The sequence below is a fragment of the Schistocerca gregaria genome, chromosome 2 (genome assembly GCF_023897955.1).
Source record: "Schistocerca gregaria isolate iqSchGreg1 chromosome 2, iqSchGreg1.2, whole genome shotgun sequence".
In the NCBI taxonomy this organism is placed as follows: Eukaryota; Metazoa; Arthropoda; class Insecta; order Orthoptera; family Acrididae; genus Schistocerca; species Schistocerca gregaria.
Genome location: NC_064921.1, coordinates 295,353,509 through 295,372,062, shown reverse-complemented (window position 1 = coordinate 295,372,062; position 18,554 = coordinate 295,353,509). Strand labels below are relative to the sequence as shown.

At 38.9% G+C, this 18,554-nt stretch overlaps 1 protein-coding gene across 1 annotated transcript in view; it reads left to right on the top strand.

Annotated features, from left to right (window-relative positions):
* Nucleotides 1–772: 772 nt before the first annotated feature.
* Nucleotides 773–18,554, top strand: part of LOC126336912 (putative U5 small nuclear ribonucleoprotein 200 kDa helicase) — a 120,920-nt gene continuing 103,138 nt past the window's right edge. Inside the window, exons 1-3 of the mRNA XM_050001042.1 lie at nt 773–1,024; nt 1,128–1,291; nt 12,879–13,050. Coding sequence (XP_049856999.1) covers nt 980–1,024; nt 1,128–1,291; nt 12,879–13,050 — 381 coding nt within the window. The 5' untranslated portion in view covers nt 773–979. The remainder of the gene's footprint in view (nt 1,025–1,127; nt 1,292–12,878; nt 13,051–18,554) is intronic.

The following is an 18,554-nucleotide window of genomic DNA, read 5'->3' as shown; positions in this document are numbered from 1 at the left end:
ACACTGACACACGAACAAGGATAAGAAATAGCAGTGAGTTCATATGCAAATAAAGAAGGTATCGTTAACCGCGGGGAAAAAAGTAAACAAAACGTTTGCAGGGACGTACTATTCATAAAACAGGTTTTTTTTCCTTGTTTGACAAGCTTGGCGCGGTAGCACGATGTGGCACTCGATCCGATCCCGGCACTAGAGACTACAGAGAGTTCAATACGCACGAGCGTGGTGTCGTTGGGGCTCGAACACGGCTTTCGGAGCTTTGGCTGAAAAGACTTTAGCGACAGCGAAACACGGGAAGTGATGTAGTTCCTAGAAGATGTGACGTCCTTCTGTTGTAGCATCTGCTACTTTTTCTCGGCATAATATTTACTTACGTGTTTATTTCTTAAAAAAAGGTCGTATGTCTGTTGTAGCTGTTCTGTCCATCTATATGAAGTTTTCTGTGAATGGAAACTGTTGCATATTTTTTCTCATACTTTGTTCGGAACTCTAGAAGGATGTCTTACTGGCCAAACAACAAATACCAGAGCCTTTAACTAATTTCAAGGTAGATAGCTATACTGTTATAAATGCAAGTACCCTACCAATTTAGTTAAATGTTTTGTGCTAATATTTTCATTGACTGAGACTACAGCAGTTTTCGTGTTTTCTGCTTCACTCTTGGAGTTATTTACAGTATCTGCCAGCCTCAAAACATACTAAAGCGAATACTTTCGCGATCTGGAATGCTCATCACTCATCGTTGACGCGCTATTGCTGCAGACGACGACTTAGTAAATAGGAAATGACATAATACAGGCGGCCGTGCATACTCACTAACTCCCGTTGTCCTCTCTTTATGATATACTTTGGAATCTTTTTGGACATGGTAGAAGTAGAGTCTATTCGATGCAAAGGTGTTTGGGCAGTGGTAATCAATGGACATGAGTGTTTGATGTTGTGTTGTTATTATCACTATACTTTACAAATAACGTAAATAATGGCGGACGCAGCTGCCCGTCAACTACAATATGAGTATAAAGCTGTAAGTAAACAAAATTGCTTTTTCTTTATATTGATACACTTTACATATTTGATAGGCCTAAATGTTTTGATACTATCTAAAATGTTATTCTCGTAAATTTCAGAATTCAAATCTTGTGCTCCAAGCCGATGTCAGGCTTATCGAACGTCGCAGCCGCGATGAAGCGACCGGTGAAGTTATGTCCCTTGTTGGGAAACTTGATGGGACAAGAATGGGGGACAGGCACCAACGCACTAAACCCGTGAAAGCTGCTGAGAGAAAAGCGAAGTACGTACAACATAATGTATTGATTTATTTTCACGTCGCTGTGTGTCGTTGAATCGAATGTTTTCCTGATGCTTTTCGTCTATAAGTCATTCAGCATTTCGTAATACATGAGACTGATGACCTCACTGTTTGGTCTCTTCCCCCAAATCAGCTCAACCCACCTCGAGGTACAATTTCATTATCGCTAAATGTTCCACTCATCATAAAAGATCAAACTTGAATGCTATTGGCGTTAAGTGCCACGTAATTTATATATATTGCAGATTGTGGCAGAATTATCATATTTCCCACGATACTGAATAGCCATCTATAATTCATTTCACTTTGTTGCTCAGTTTCTGCTAACCAACTAGATGCCCCTTGCGTGTAGACCTTGATTACAGTACGTCTTTTTGACATACTAGGAACACTATTTAAAAAATCGTGGAAACACGTCCTCGACCAAAATACTGTCATCTACATATTTCTGGCCCTTGTTACTTGAGAAATACTGCTGGAATTCACATGGTTGGCGTATACAAGGAATTACATTGTTTGTTACACTAGAGATAGTGACCCTGAAATATATTGAAGACTTCCTTAATCACAGTCTTTTAAATGACACTTTCAAGTTAAGACTTGGACTAACCAAATAATATCTACATAGCATACAGACTAGTGAAATTTGTAACACTTAGGTTGCTGTCTCCATTTCACAATATCTTATTATGTTTTGAAATCGGTCTGTTCACGCACACTTAGACAGAGAGAGCGTCTGCACCCAAGCATTATCAATTTAATATGTAGTATTTTATCAGTTTTCCTATTCACACATTAATACAGAGATAAAACCAAAATGAATTGCTTTTGCATGCTACATTAACATCTAAGAGTCATTACTAGGAGTTTTATATTATCAGAGGGTTCCAGTTTTGGTTGTGATGAACAGTGTTATCAATATGGCATGAGTATAAACATTACACCATGCTACAAGTCAGTCTGTTACCATACCCTACGTTTTGCATTCCCATTCATTGGCTTCACCAACTCAGCCAGGTTATCTCATTTGAACCTACTGTAGACCTTGGCCTGTGCTGCATTCCAATCTCGCTGCACAACCAAGACTTCATGGTGGGTTCCAGTTTCGCACCTTAGCCAAATATACTCACATATGATTAAGGGTGAGCATTACTGTAATTTTTTATGTGAAACATCAAACAGTATATAATAGTATTATGAATCAAGTGACTGTATAGATCCTGAAAATATTGCTGCTAGAAGTTGTAAACAATATGGGAAGGCTACATGGTCTTCGTTTCCAGTGGTGCACTAAAAGAAAGTTGTTTGTCAGCTTGGGCAGTCAGTTGTGATTTCCTTTTTTCTATAGAATTGCAAAAATGTTCTCCTGGAGGATGGTGTTCAAGTGGACTTCTCAAATGAGTTATTTGCAGCAAAGTGGCCCCTCCCACTGCAATCTGTCAGTCACAGAGTTGTTTTATTATATCTATACTCATGTTTGATTATATTGGGGAAAAGATTAGAATATCCTCACTTTCGTTTTTACTGCATCATATTAAGTATGAGGATTTACTGTCTTTGTGTGCCTGTTACTGTAGGAGCTAGTATTCATTGATTTTATTTTCAGCTGAAAGGTGCAGTCATGAATTAAACAGTCACTAAAAACACACAGGTTCATGACAGACACATCACCAGGTTTACATCTATAGTAAATCACAAATGGCTGGAGAGTTACTTGACCGTTGTCCCAGTGATATCCTTGGATGGCATCTTGAACTATAACTGCATAATTTTCAGAAAAAGTCTAGTATTACTATAATTTCATCTTGTTTCAAATTATCCTTACAAAACTGGAGATCAACCGATTGTGCTGTTGCTGTGAGGCTGTGTGTGGTCAGTTTGTCCATTTTTTGACAACACGTTTCAACAAAATCTTCCACTGTACTTCGCTTTGTTTCAAGACTTGTGCGATCCATGTGTGTCCATTGTTTATAAGAAACAAGTTCATCATCATCCACACTGGACTCGCATTCGGGAGGACACCGGTTCAATCCCACGTCCAGCCATCCTGATTTAGGTTTTCCGTGATTTCCCTAAATCGCTACGGGCCAATGCCGGGATGGTTCCTTCGACAGGGCACAACCGCCTTCCTTCCCTAATCTGATGAGACCGATGACATCGCAGTTTGGTCTCTTCCCCCAAACAATCCAACCCATCATCATCCATAAGGAGTTCACCATACAGTTTGTTATTCATGTGTTCTGCAAGAGTTGCCTTACCAGGACACTTTTCACACCTGTATATCATGCACTGGTAGAACTGATGTCACACACTAGCAGCTTCATTGCACATTTGTAATCCAGACCAGAATCCTTTATAGCAGCAAATATCAGCTTTGCATTTTGATGGGTCTCACATACACAAACATTGTGTGTGCTCCTTGCACTTACAGGCACATTTTCACCATTACATCGTCTTTTTTTTTTTTTTTTTTTTTTTTTTTTTCAGGCATTATTCGGCTATAGTCATTATTTTCATAAAACTTCGACACTAGCACCTTTATTTCTGAACTCAATTGCTTACCCTGAGCCTGCTGAAGTTGTGGAAGCACTTCTTGGGTTCCTTTTATTTTCCTAGCTTGCTTTACCATATATGTAGAAACATTGAATTCCTTTGCAGTGTAGTCAATAGACCAGCTGGAAGGTGCAAGGGTAAGAATAGCTACTATTTTTCTGGCGTGTGGATACGGAACATTTTTCTTTCAAATCATGCACAATTTTGTCCAAATCGGAGCATTCCTGGCATGATTTCTGTTCCTTTGCAGCAGATAGTTCTTCCTCTTCCACCATTAGTTAAGAGGTCTGCCAGTCACGATTACCTACTTGTTTCACTTCGATTTCTGTTCTCTTTTCCTTGTGTTTCCTTTCCTTTTTAGTGTGTTCCTTCTCCTCTTGTTTTGCTCTGTATGTGAGGTTTTGTAACTGCGTCAGGTCTGTGTCTTTTAGCCGTTCTCCTTGTTCGCTGTCCATCTTCGTCCCTTCACCACATGTGTTCCTTTTTCTATGCATTTGGGCGCTGATGACCACGCTGTTTAGTGCCCAAAAACCTCAAACCACACACTCCACCATTAGTGTGTCAGCCTGTCTCTTTTCCCAACTTTGTGTGTCTGCATGAGAGACAAACTAAGAGCAGTCACTGAAGTATTTAACTTATTATCCGCCGTGGTTATAGGTGGCTGATACTCGTCATCACTGTCATGTAAATTATCAGAATATTCTTCATTTTTTAGCAGTGTAACACACCTGGCACGTAACTTTTGTCCTGGTTTCATGTTAAGTCCCATGCACTGATTCACTTTCAATACTGATTTCATATTAATTTCTCTGAGGCTACACTTCACTGTCTTCTTACGAATCCGAAATTGAGCAGAACAACTTCTTTGTAGGAAAGAATACTTATCTCGAAATACTTTCATATGATGATAACAAACACTAAAGTTTCTCGGAACTATACTTCTTGTGCCCACAGGTTGTATCCCTGATCTCCGCGGCAACAAATCTTGGTCCGATTTATCTAAATCATACAGTACAACGCGAATGCCACATTTTATTCCATATGTTGTTTTATGACATTCAGGTGCTTGTGCTCTTCCAGTACTGCAACTTGTTTGAACAAAAACACCACTAGTATACTCTTCTGCCTCCATACTGACTTCCACAACAGTACTGACCAGTCTGAACTAGAATCTTCAAAAACATGAGTAACCTGTAGTTGTTGCTTGTTTCCTTTGTTGTTCCTGCCTGACAATGACTAATTCTGTCCCTTAAAACTACTATTGTTTAACTTCCTGTTGCCTAATGGTTCATAACAATTGCTGCAGCTTTATCTGAAACAAGCTGTCTGCATCATCACTATTACTTGCTAAATCGTGTTAAAGGAAAAGTAACCAAATACATCTCTGTCAACTTTTATTGTACACAAATACTTTGCAATAACAAGTTGAAATTTTGCCACATATTATATTATGGTCTATTTATGCAGTGTTTGAAATTTGGCTTGAATATCATTTGTCCCTTTTGTGCAATCACACTTAGAAAATCCATGTTTTTCAGGTAATTTTTCAAGTTTTTGTATTTTCGTGTACATGTAACTTTGTGCGACTGATATGGACAAGGTGAGTTCTGTGTGTGTTTAGGCCACATTAAGCTTAAAAAGATGAGGGCTAGTAGAAATCCTTGGGTAACAGAAGAAATATAAAAATGCAGTAAATGAAGCAGGCAAAAAGGAATACAAACGTCTCAAAAATGAGATCGACAGGAAGTGCAAAATGGCTAAGCAGGGATGGCTAGAGGACAAATGTAAGGATATAGTGGCTTATCTCACTAGGGGTTAGATAGATACTGCGTACAGGAAAATTAAAGAGACCTCTGGAGAAAAGAGAACCACTTGTATGAATATCAAGAGCTCAGATGGAAACCCAGTTCTAAGCAAAGAAGGGAAAGCAGAAAGGTGGAAGGAGTATATAGAGGGTTTATACAAGGGCGATGTTCTTGAGGACAATATTATGGGAATGGAAGAGGATGTAGATGACGATGAAATGGGAGATTTGATACTGTGTGAAGAGTTTGACAGAGCACTGAAAGGCCTGAGTCGAAACAAGGCCCACGGAGTAGACAACATTCCATTAGAACTACTGACGGCCTTGGGAGAGCCAGTCCTGACAAAACTCTACCATCTGGTGAGCAAGATGTATGAAACAGTTGAAATACCCTCAGACTTCAAGAAGAATATAATAATCCCAATCCCAAAAAAAGCAGGTGTTGACAGATGTGAAAATTACCGAACTATCAATTTAATAAGTCACAGCTGCAAAATACTAACGCGAATTCTTTACAGACGAATGGAAATACCGGTAGAAGCCGACCTCGGGGAAGATCAGTTTGGATTGAGTAGGAATATTGGAACACATGAGGCAATACTGACCTTACGACTTATCTTAGAATTAAGATTAAGGAAAGGCAAACCAACGTTTCTAGCTTTTGTAGACTTAGAGAGAGCTTTTGACAATGTTGACTGGAATACTCTCTGTCTGATTCTGAAGGTGGCAGGGGTAAAATACAGGGAGCGAAAGGCTATTTACAATTTGTACAGAAGCCAGATGGCAGTCATAAGAGTCGAGGTGCATGAAAGGGAAGCAGTGGTTGGGAAGGGAGTGAGAAAGGGTTGTAGCCTCTCCGCGATGTTATTCAATGTATATATTGAGCAAGCAGTAAAGGAAACAAAAGAAAAATTCGGAGTATGTATTAAAATCCATGGACAAAAATAAAAACTTTGAGATTCGTTGATGACATTGTAATTCTAACAGAGACAGCAAAGTACTTGCAAGAGCAGTTGAACGGAATGGACAGTGTCCTGAAAGGAGTGTGTAAGATGAACATCAACAAAAGCAAAATGAGGGTAACGGAATGTAGTCGAATTAAGTCGGGTGGTGCTGAGGGAATTAGATTAGGAAATGAAACATTTAAAGTAATAAAGGAGTTTTGCTATTTGGGGAACAAAATAACTACTGATGGTCGAAGTAGAGAGGATATAAAATGTAGATTGGCAATGGCAAGGAAAGCATTTCTGAAGAAGAGTAGGTTGTTAACATTGAGTATAGATTTAAGTGTCGGCAAGTTGTTTCTGAAAGTATTTGTATGGAGTGTAGCCATGTATGGAAGTGAAACATGGACGGTAATTATTTTGGACAAGAAGAGAATAGAAGCTTTCAAAATGTGTTGCTGCAGAAGAATGCTGAAGATCAGATGGGTAGATCACATAACTAATGAGGAGGTATTGAATAGAATTGGGGAGAAGAGGAGTTTGTGGCACAACTTGACTAAAAGAAGGGATCGGTTGGTAGGACATGTTCTGAGGCATCAAGGGATCACAAATTTAGCATTGGAGGGCAGCATGGAGGGTAAACATCGAAGAGGGAGACCAAGAGATGAATACTCTAAGCAGATTCAGAAGAATGTAGGTTGCAGTAAGTACTGGGAGATGAAGAAGCTTGCACAGGATGGAGAGCTGCATCAAAGCAGTCTCAGGACTGAAGGCCACAACACAACAACAAGCTTACCACAAAAAAAAAAAATTATACTCGTTTTGAGCGAATATGTACCTTTTAACGTATTACATTTTTTTATCACATTTTGGAGTTTTTTATTTCCCTCAGAAATATATTGTTGGTGTTTTGATTTGTGGAGTGTGTTCTCTAAGTGGATGTTACTGGGTTGTAAACATTTCGCTGGACCCTGTGGAATAGTTCCAAAGTTATTAAGACATGAAGTTGGGTCTGAAGATAGATTGCCATATGCGGGTTGCAATTTCCGGTTCATGCCACCTTCTTACACAATCCATAATTCTGGAATTAATTGGCAGGGGAACTTAAAATTTTGTTGATCAGTGGTCCACACTTGGTAGCATTGGTGTGCTAAATTTCAGCCAAATCTGAGACTATCAGCTGGAACATTTTCTCAAATTGGTTGAATTGACATGGAATGACCCTGGTGAAACTTTTTCACAGGTTTGTGATGGTGATTTAAATACGCAGCAGTATAAAGCACAGCAAGTGTATTAATGCTTCCACTTGCTTTATACACTTTTCTGGGCCAACATTAGTGTATTATCGGCAGTTTAATTTTTTGTTTTAAAACTTATTAACTTTGATTTTTTCTTGCTCTGTTATGTCATGCTATGCGATTGTCTAGACACTACTCTGTCCATTCATTGGCATTACAGAAGCATCCAATTCCACCACTTTGACCCATGATGTCATCAGTATGGCGGAAAGCATTACTTTCAGTGTATCAAAGATGGCAACAATGACATCACTACATACACACGCCAACATTTGGGAAAACACATAAAAATGACACAGTAACATCTCACTCCAAAAATAAAATGAAACTAATGGGATAAGCACGAAAAATTAGGGGTTTAGGGCATGGATAATCTACATATATATATGCAACAATAAAAAAACACTGCAAGATCCCAAAACAAACAATATCACAAAAAACAAAATTAGAGTATTCCACTACATGGGAATCAGACATTTTCTTTGATCTATATAGCTTAATAACAGCTGTCAGTACTAATAAACCAACACCTATAAGTACGAAAATTGAAACCAAAACCTCAACAACCTACCATAAATACACAAAATGTCACAATTACTGTAGAATAAACCCAAAACAAAAATTACTTACCAACAGCAGCATCCGGCAACACTATCTAGGTTGGCCACTGCGAACACACACACACACACACACACACACACACACACACACACACACACACACACACTCATGTGCGCAAAAGCAACAAAACAGAAACAAAAAAGCTCCTAAACCACCCACAATATAACAACCACATCACCCTCCTCCCTCCCCAATCAAAAAACCACCAGCAAAGAAAAAACACAAAAATAGCCAAATTCAGTCACTCCTTACAAAACAAGAAAAACTGCTACCAAACCGGTCTTCTACAACATAACCTCATAACAATCCCCTCCTACCCACAACCCACCCCATAATCTCAACAACCACTACCCCCACCCCTCCACCCCAACACTCGTACAAGCCCAACTCTCTTAACTCACCACCCTCGGCCTATACATCCTCCCCCACAGCCCTAAAACAAATGAAAAGAAAGTGATTCCCAGAGATGCCCTTCTGTCAGGAATACTCATCTAAATGAGATTGCTTGTTGGAAGAGCATCTCTTCCTCCTCGCTATAACTAATGTAATTGCACCCCCCCCCCCCCTCCCAAAGCTCCTCTATCATGTTAGTGCAAGCCCCAGTTTCATAACACCTCTTTGCCAAACCCCTATAGGATGAAAATGCATCAGAAACTATAGTGCTACCCTCCTCAGCAATATAATCTTCAACGAAACCCATCAGTCCCTCTTAATATGGCCCTCCAAAACTCAGCAACTTCCCCCCCCCCTCCCTCTCCCTCCCCCCAGTAACGGCCACCCACACCCACAAACCAACTCGAGACCTCCCAGTCACATACTTGCCAAAATGCTATTCATCTGTCTCGGCAATTCCCCCCCCCCCCCCCCCCCCCCCCCCCACCTAGCTAAACTTCCCCCTGTAGGGTGATTTCATCTCAAGTACTGGAGACCTGGCAGATGTTTTGCATTGAAGCTCCCTCATAGTGTGTTGAAATTCAGTTGACACCTGCACGCTTATGAGCGTCTTTTAACTTATAAATTTAAACTGAAAATACAAATTATAAGTTAATTTTTCCACCTATTTTTTTCTAATTTGGTAAGTCACAGTCCACTATCTTTTCTGTCATACTACTGATGTAATGATAAACAGTATCTTCTCTGCTACAGCGATCTGTATTGTGTAAATATTTATTACTAAAAATGTAAAAAAATTGCATTTTGATGAGTTTTTATGAATTATTTACTTGTAAACCTCCATCCAAAAACTTTTGAGAATTGCACAAATTATGTTAGTAGTCATGGCAGAAACAGTGGGCAACATTTTTCTGTGTAAATTGTTAAAAACATTCTGCATATTTTGCATCACTGAATTTCTAGTGTAAAGTATGCATGTTGGCAACACTGTTTCTAGCACTCTTCTGTTTATCACAAAGGAGTGAGAACTTGTACATAAAACATTCTGAATCGAGTTTTATGTTTGGTTTGGACTTCTTGTTAGATACAATGTCAGTGAGGAAATACTGTAGTGAACAAATGTTTCATCATTAGCATCTTTATAATCTAATTTTATTTCAAAAAATTCTGACTGTGTGTCAGCACTGTGACAATTATCACAGTGATTAAGCATGCTGTAATAGTTTTCTAAATCGCACACAAAAAACTTTACAAATTCTTTTTATGTTTCTTCAGTGTGTTGTGCATCCAAAAGCCATTATGCATTTGGGTGGATACTACCCCCCCCCCCCTACCTCCCCGCGTTTGAGCGCGTGCGCTCACATACACACACACACACACACACACACACACACACACACACACACCAAATGAGTACCTGCAGTACACCACTTTGCTCTTAGTGAACAAAATTTAGAACAACAGATGTTGATGTTTACGTTCTCCCATTTAAAACAAGAATATAAGTTCCATTTGGTTGTAGAGGATAAGTCTTTTTTGCATTTACACATTATTTTGAAAGCTCACATGGTCTTTAGCTCCGTATAACATTTGCGTACATTAATCATTTTGCTAAAGATCAGTGACAAATTTGACACTTTCATCATCAGTCATTTTGTCTGTTTTTGATTTAGGAACTTATAAAATACACATATCTGTTTCCAATTTCCTTGTCTGTTGAATTGACATTGAATTCTGATGTTACTTTTTTGTTTGACCAAGAAGGAGGAGCTAAAGTTAAAACTCAATTTTTTGTCTTTCACTAGCAATATCATGGCATCAAAATCTTTGCTTTTCCCACCACTTTCATCATCTATCTTATATTCTGTACTGTCAGGAACTTGAACACTTTAATCTAATCCCCTATACACTTGTCTTTTCAAAACAAACTTCACATTTTCTAGCTTCCGTTTGGCATATGAGACCTTGCTGTGATTTGGAATAGAATGAAGTTTCAAGGGAGAGTGTCCCATATTGTCAATGTTTTATTTGCATCCTGTATGCCGGCCGGTGTGGCCCAGTGGTTCTAGGCTCTTCAGTCTGGAACCGCTATGGCCGCAGTTCGAATTCTGCCTCTGGCATGGATGTGTGTGATGTCCTTAGGTTAGTTAGGTTTAACTGAGTTCTAGGGGACTGATGTCCTGAGATGTTAGTCCCATAGTGCTCAGAGCCATTTGATTTTGAGCAACCTGTATACTTTCATTTTGAGGCACTTCCTCATGAAATGTACCCTGTGGGCCATGTGCACCACTTTGATTTCCATCACTGATTTCACCTTTTTGTTCACAAATCTTATTATGTATTGTACACAGTTTTTTTTGTCTGGATACATATATTCTCCAAGCACTTAATTTTTTAGATAAAGCCAAGCTTACTGACCTCTAGAATTTTGTAATTGTCTGTATATCTTGAAAGGATCACGGTTGCAGGTTCGAATCCTGCCTCTGCATGGATGTGTGTGATGTCCTTAGGTTAGTTAGGTTTAAGTAGTTCTCAGTTTTAGGGGACTGATGACCACAGATGTGAAGTCCCATAGTGCTCAAAGCCATTTGAAAGGATCACAAGTTCTTTGATGACTTTTAAAAACTTCTTAGTAATAGTGCTGTAAAGTTTTTATCAAGATGTAGATTGTTAAATGACATGGTGTTTTAAGTAATTTTCCGACATTGCATGAATTCATACTTGCCATTGTAATTAAATAAGCACTACTTCATTTAAAAATGCACTCCATTACAAGTAGAATGATATATGGCTGGACTGTGAACAAATGCCAATTCATATGACCTGTCTCATAGAAAGATAAAGAACAACTTAGGCTAAATGGACTGACTGTTGCATGTCAGTGACATAGAACATTGTATGTCAGTGAGTGCTGCATTCTTTTTATGTCTGTGCAGGTCCAAGGTAGCTGTTGCAGACATACAGAACACTTTCTTATCACTGTGAGCAGGTGGTTTACTGTGCAGATATGTCCGCTATATTATAGTATGTCAAAAATTACTGAATTAATAAGGTGGAAATTTTTTTTTGCTCTGGAAGCTAATATGCATGCCTATAATAATTGATATTTACATAGGTTAATATTATGCACCTGCACTTCACACAGTGGGTGTCAAGTGTCAATAAACTTGCTTGGAAAGGCCCCTTCTTCATCACAGAAAAAGTTTTGATTTCTGATTTATTTGTGTGTACATTCATAGAAAACCCATTAACAGTTTTATTTTATTAGAAAGCGTAAAAACTTTGAAATTATTTAAGGTCAAAATGAGGTCCCCCAACAGGTTAGAGAAATGTAATATGAGCATTTCTAAATGCCCTTTTGATTTTTATAGAAATTGGAAAGTGACATGCGTTAATATTTTACGTAATTTTCTTTGCAATTTAGCACTTCACTTAAATAATTTCATTTCTCCTAACTATATGCTTCTCTTAATTCTGCCGGGGTGGGGGGGGGGGGGGGCGAATCAAAAGCTTCTTAAAGGCTGGAGTTGTGAATATTTCTGCATAAATCTTAGCGAATTGAATATGAAAAGTCTTGTGAAAATCAGATGTTGAGCTATGACTCCTAGAATTATTGGGGAAATTTGACGTGGGATGTTCCTATTCTAAATAAACCTGTGGGCTATCGCTATTGAACTTATGGAGAAAGACTGATAGGAAAGAAGATATCAGTTACCACATTGTCTTTGTAACTTTATGATGTTTCTGTGCTGTATGAATTTGTTTAAAGTGAAGGTGTGTTGTGAATTGCTTTGAATGGTGTTCCTTCATGCTGCCAATTTTCTTTTATTTTTGTCCCCCCAAAATCTACTTTATGTGAACTTGGATGGTAGCGTTAGTCATATGCTTTTGCAAAAATTGTGTAAGTTGTTATGTGGCCCAGGACTGACATAAATTGTGCATCTAACTACTTACAGGAGGCAGAAACGAGATGAAGCTCAGTATGACTTTACACGAATGAAAGGAGCAACGCTGTTATCAGAGGGTGTGGATGAAATGGTGGGAATACTGTACAGACCAAAGACACAAGAAACACGACAAACATATGAGGTTTTATTGAGTTTCATCCAAGAAGCTTTGGGAGATCAGGTATGGTACTTGTATATTCTGCAATCTTTTGGCCGTGAGTGTGTGCCCTGATAACAGACTGTGAGGAAAAAAGTTTATTTTCAGTGTGTGTCCACCCTTTGAAGGCAAGGCGTGTCTGTGAGACATATTACAAATATGTCATCATCAGCAATTTAACATTAAAGTTATTCACGAAATTCAACTTGATTGCGATAAGTGGTTGTACTACCTTAAGTGACATATGAAAATTTGTGTTTAACCAGGACTCAAACCCAAATTTCCCGCCTATTGCGAGTGTTCGGCTGACCACTTAGACTATCCAAGCTTGCTGCACAGACTGACCCAAACTTCCACTTGCTACACACCTTTCTATTTCTCCTCACAGATTATTAATTCATTTACCCACATTTGCACATGAACAAGATTCTCATGCAGCTTTTAGAATCAAGACAGAGAGAAGTCACAGACTATCGTAATTTTTGTCGCTGGCCCATCTTCGCTTTATATATATTTACAATTGAGACAAACTACAGTTTCAAATATTGAAATTTATTTGAGAAATTCAGCATACCTATTACAGTTAAGTTGAATTTCAGGAATAAATTACAGAATTTGACACTGAAGTTCATCAAGTATAGACATTTGACATCATCTAAACTCCTTCCTAAGCATTAGACTACAGTCTTTAGCAATACACATATTTGTTGCTCCTCATAATGTCATCTTTACTTCAGGTACAGTAACTTTGTGATTGACATATGTTCCACGCACCTCTGTTCCATTTCTTTTTCGGTATATTGATAATTATCATTTCCACTACAGTCTATTTCCTGATGCTCTTTTTTGTTATCTTGCCTTACCCTTGTAATTCTCAACATAAATCTCTCTATTGCTCTCTGAGTAACCACCAGGTTCTGAACGAAATATACCTTTAAAATCCATATCTCATTGCCGTAGGTTAAAGGTAGTTACACTACACATTGGACATTTAGTTTCATAGCTTTTATCTGAAGTGTTAGACTTGTTCTTGTTTCTCTGTATCATACATGTCTGAAGTCCAGTGTGTGTGGCTACCAATTACTCAATAAGAGAAGCATGAAAGTTTTTAAATCAAATGATGCCATTTACCATTTATAGTGTGTTGTCCTGAATGACTCATAAGATAGCTCGAGCCATCAAGATGAGAGCTGCCACCAGCTTAAACTATGATTGATTAATGTTTTTCCCATGTGTGTTTGTGAAGAAATTAATGTTATGTTTTTTGTAGAGTGTATTAACTTTTTCTAAGTGGTTGCATTATTTTATTGTTAGTGTTTGTGCGAACTTTTTTTTCAGTGTAGCTTCGTACCCTCATTATTGCTGTTGTTGCTTGATTCACTTTATATTTTGTGACTGTTGCTAGTATAGCACCTGAGTAGTCGTTATAGCTCCAGCCATCAAGGTAAGAGCTGTCACCAGCAGGAGCAGCTGTTCTGTTTCCACACAGGGATTAGTTTAGTGTTTTTTAAATGTGCTTCCTTAGAGACATTAATATTATCTGTGTTGGGTAGAGTTTTTCCTAAGAGTTTGTATGTCTTTTGAACAATAACTTGTGTAACCTGTTTTTTTATGTTCTGATAATAGGAGCCGGATAGCAGCAGTATGCAGATTGCACCTAGAGACTACTGGGTTGATGTTATATATCTTGTTGTATGGATAAACTTAATTTCATGATGTGTAGTGACTGTGCCAGTTGTACATGGATGCAGGGGGGAATTGTCCACTGCTTGGGAACAGTTAGAAGCTATATTGGTCTGCTAAACAGAATTCGGGCTGTCATCCTAGGCTGTGGTGGCATTGAGGCACCTGAGACAAAAGTTGCCTTAGGCCCCTAGTGTTAAAGTGCCTTCGGATTTAGTTAGATTAGATTAGTTTTTCGTTCCATAGATCCATATTGAGGAGATCCTTGTGGATGTGGAACATGTCACCATTTATATATAGTGACATGTCTGTGTATGTGCGGATGGATATGTGTGTGTGTGTGCGAGTGTACACCTGTCCTTTTTTTCCCCTAAGGGAAGTCTTTCCGCTCCCGGGATTGGAATGACTCCTTACCCTCTCCCTTAAAACCCACATCCTTTCGTCTTTCCCTCTCCTTCCTGAAGAAGCAACCATCGGTTGCGAAAGCTAGTAATTCTGTGTGTGTGCGTTTGTGTGTTTTGTTCATGTGCCTGACTGCCTGCGCTTTCACGCTTGGTAAGTCTTGGAATCTTTGTTTTTAATATATTTTTCCCATGTGGAAGTTTCTTTCTATTTTATATATATATATAAAGAAACTTCCACATGGGAAAAATATATTAAAAACAAAGATTCCCAGACTTACCAAGCGGGAAAGCGCCGGCAGACAGGCACATGAACAAAACACACACACAGAATTACTAGCTTTCGCAACCGATGGTTGCTTCTTCAGGAAGGAGAGGGAAAGACGAAAGGATGTGGGTTTTAAGGGAGAGGGTAAGGAGTCATTCCAATCTCGGGAGTGGAAAGACTTCCCTTAGGGGGGAAAAAAGGATAGGTGTACACGCGCGCGCGCGCGCACACACACACACACACACACACACACACACACACACACACACACACACAAGCAGACATATTTAAAGGCAAAGAGTCGAGGCGGAAGTACAGAGGCAAAGAAGTTTTGAAAGACAGGTGAGGTATGAGCGGCGGCAACTTGAAATTAGCGGAGGTTGAGGCCTGGCGGATATCGAGAAGAAAGGATATACTGAAGGGCGAGTTCCCATCTCCGGAGTTGGGATAGGTTGGTGTTGGTGGGAAGTATCCAGGTAACTCGGACGGTGTAACACTGTGTCACACACTTCTCACTCATGGCAAAAACAGAAATCGTATAAACTGATTTAAGTACTGGCTAATACGTAAACAAAGGACCCTAGAAACTATTTAGGCAGATATAAATAAGTTGAAAGAGTAATGAATAAAAAATACTGGTGATTACATATAAGTCACTGTTTACTTACGATACGCGCGCGTGAAATTCAGCCTAAAGTCTGTGCTATAGGCGCGAGAAGGAAAATAAACTTCTTACCCCGTTTAATCTTATTTAACACTTCACCAACACTTCCACTAATGTAGCAACACATATAATATATTTATACCAACTGGAAACGTTTACCTATAAGTTTAATTCACTGTTGACTAATGATTCGCGTGCGTGAAATTAGTCCTAGGATTCATGCTACAGGTGCGAGAAAGCCTAACTGGTCCCCATTCACCTGAGTGTGAGTAGCGAACAGTGGGGACAGTTGCAAATCTATGAATGAAAGGTATACTGACCACAAGGTTGTCTCCTTTATGGCTTAAAAAAGGTTTGAAGTCTTCCCATTACTGAAAGTACATCTGAGCCACCATGAAATACTACATCTGTTGGGACTGGCCAATGTATCTAAAAGGTCCATGCAAGTTCCTGTTAACTCCAACATTGAGTGAACGATGGAACCCCTTAGCTAAATAGCAGGCAGGTTGGAAACAAAAGCTAGTGTCCACACTGTGTATTTGTTGGGATGTTTTCTCACAAATGCAGGTGAGGCTTTGGTGGAGCCTATGGAGAGGACTGGATGCATCCTGCTCCAGATTGTGACTCATAATGGCACCAGTGACACCTACGTCCTGGATTCAGAAGCCACCCCTTGGTTCTCACAGTGACTGGCTGCATTGGTAATGACTGTTAGCTGTGCGTGTAGTCTGGAAGCTGAGCTATTGATTTACAGTATTGTTCCATCACTGCCGTATGGTTTGGATTTGAGTGGAGGGCTTAAATCAACCAGATGATTCTATATTGATATGGATGCAGATTTCATGACCTCTGTTGTAGGTTGAAGACTTTTAGTACCACTCTTGATAGGTCAGGGGTACACTAAGCACAAAAAAGTTCCTGCTGGGGTAACAGAGTACATGTGGCATGGACATTTAATAGTTCAGGATAAAGAAAATCCTCTGTGAGCTTGAGGGAGAGAGAAAAAAAGGAATAACAGCCCCAATAATTACAGAGTGAAATATTTGTCATGGCAGATCATAGAAAAAAATGTGAATATAGAATTAGTTAACAGTGGGAGCACCCTGGAAAGGTCTCATAACTGGTCTCATTTCGAAACTAAGAATGCCCACATTGTATTAGAGGCAGAAAACTAACTGTAAATATGTGTTAATGGCAGTGAAGTTCTGAATTTCAATTGGAATGTTTATTGCAAAATTACCCTGGATGCTGGTGATGAAGGCCTTTTTATAGTTGTAAAGTCAATTAATACTTTTGTAGACCCTGTGTCCCAAGAGCAGTGATTGTGAAACATTTCAAGTAGAAGTTGAATAGGGTTGCAAATTTCCTGGCCATGTTATAGTAATACAGAGAAATTTCAACTTTGCAGCTATAGACTGGAAGCTTCAAGTGATTATGTTGGGTAATAAGAGTCAGAGAACTGAGTGGAATTGTTCTTAATGCTTTATCCAAAAATTAACTTGAACAGTTAATAAGAAATCAACTCATGAGGGTTATGTCTTAAGAGTCCCTTTCAACTAGAACACAGCACGTCATCGTTAAAAGAGAGAAATCTTCAGTTGTGACAGTTGCTCTGGGCATATCCCAAGAAAGTGTTATATGAACATTACTGTTCACAATAAATGTATATGACCTAGTAGATAACACTAGAAGCTCTACAAGGCTGTTCGTGGCTTATGATGTTGGTATGCCTGTGCAGCAATTTAAAGTGGGACAACTACACCTGTTTGAAGGATAGGCAGATGTCAGACTGAGATTCATTGAAAGAATACTTGGGAAGCGTAGTCCACCCACGAAGGAAACAGCAAAAAAAGCCCTCTTTCAACCAGTAATTATTGGATATTGCTCATTAGTGTGGGACTTGTGCTGTGTAGGTTTGACAGATAATATAATGAAGAACCAGAGAAGTGCAGCATATTTCATCTCAGGTTTGTTTAGTAAAGATGAAAAGTATCACACAGGTGCTCAACAACTCCAGTGGCAAACACTGAAAGATATGTTGCACATCATGTCGTGAAAATATCAGGAAGGTAAGAGATCGTAGCTCGCACAGACGCCAACCAACAGTCATTCTTCCTATGCACAATTCGTGACTGGAACAGGAAAGGGGTTTGAGTGACAGTGGTATACAAAAATATACACCACCACACACAATAAGGTAGCCTGCAGAGTGTAGATTAGAACTGACTGTACTTGAATTAGATGTTCTCTTTCGAGGCAGTAGTGTGTGAGGGATATTATATCACTGCTCTCAGCGAGGGCTTCGGAGTTCAGATTTTGAGTTCTGCCTTAACAGAAATAAATTGAATTTACAGAACACAAAAAGCATTTGGGCACTTTAACCTAATAATTATAGACATATTTCAATATTTGATTACCAGAGGAAAATTGGGCTACTTTTACAAAATAAGTAAATAAATAAAAAATAATGATAAAACAAAATCAGCCAGCTGGTAAGTCAGTGCAGCAAAAT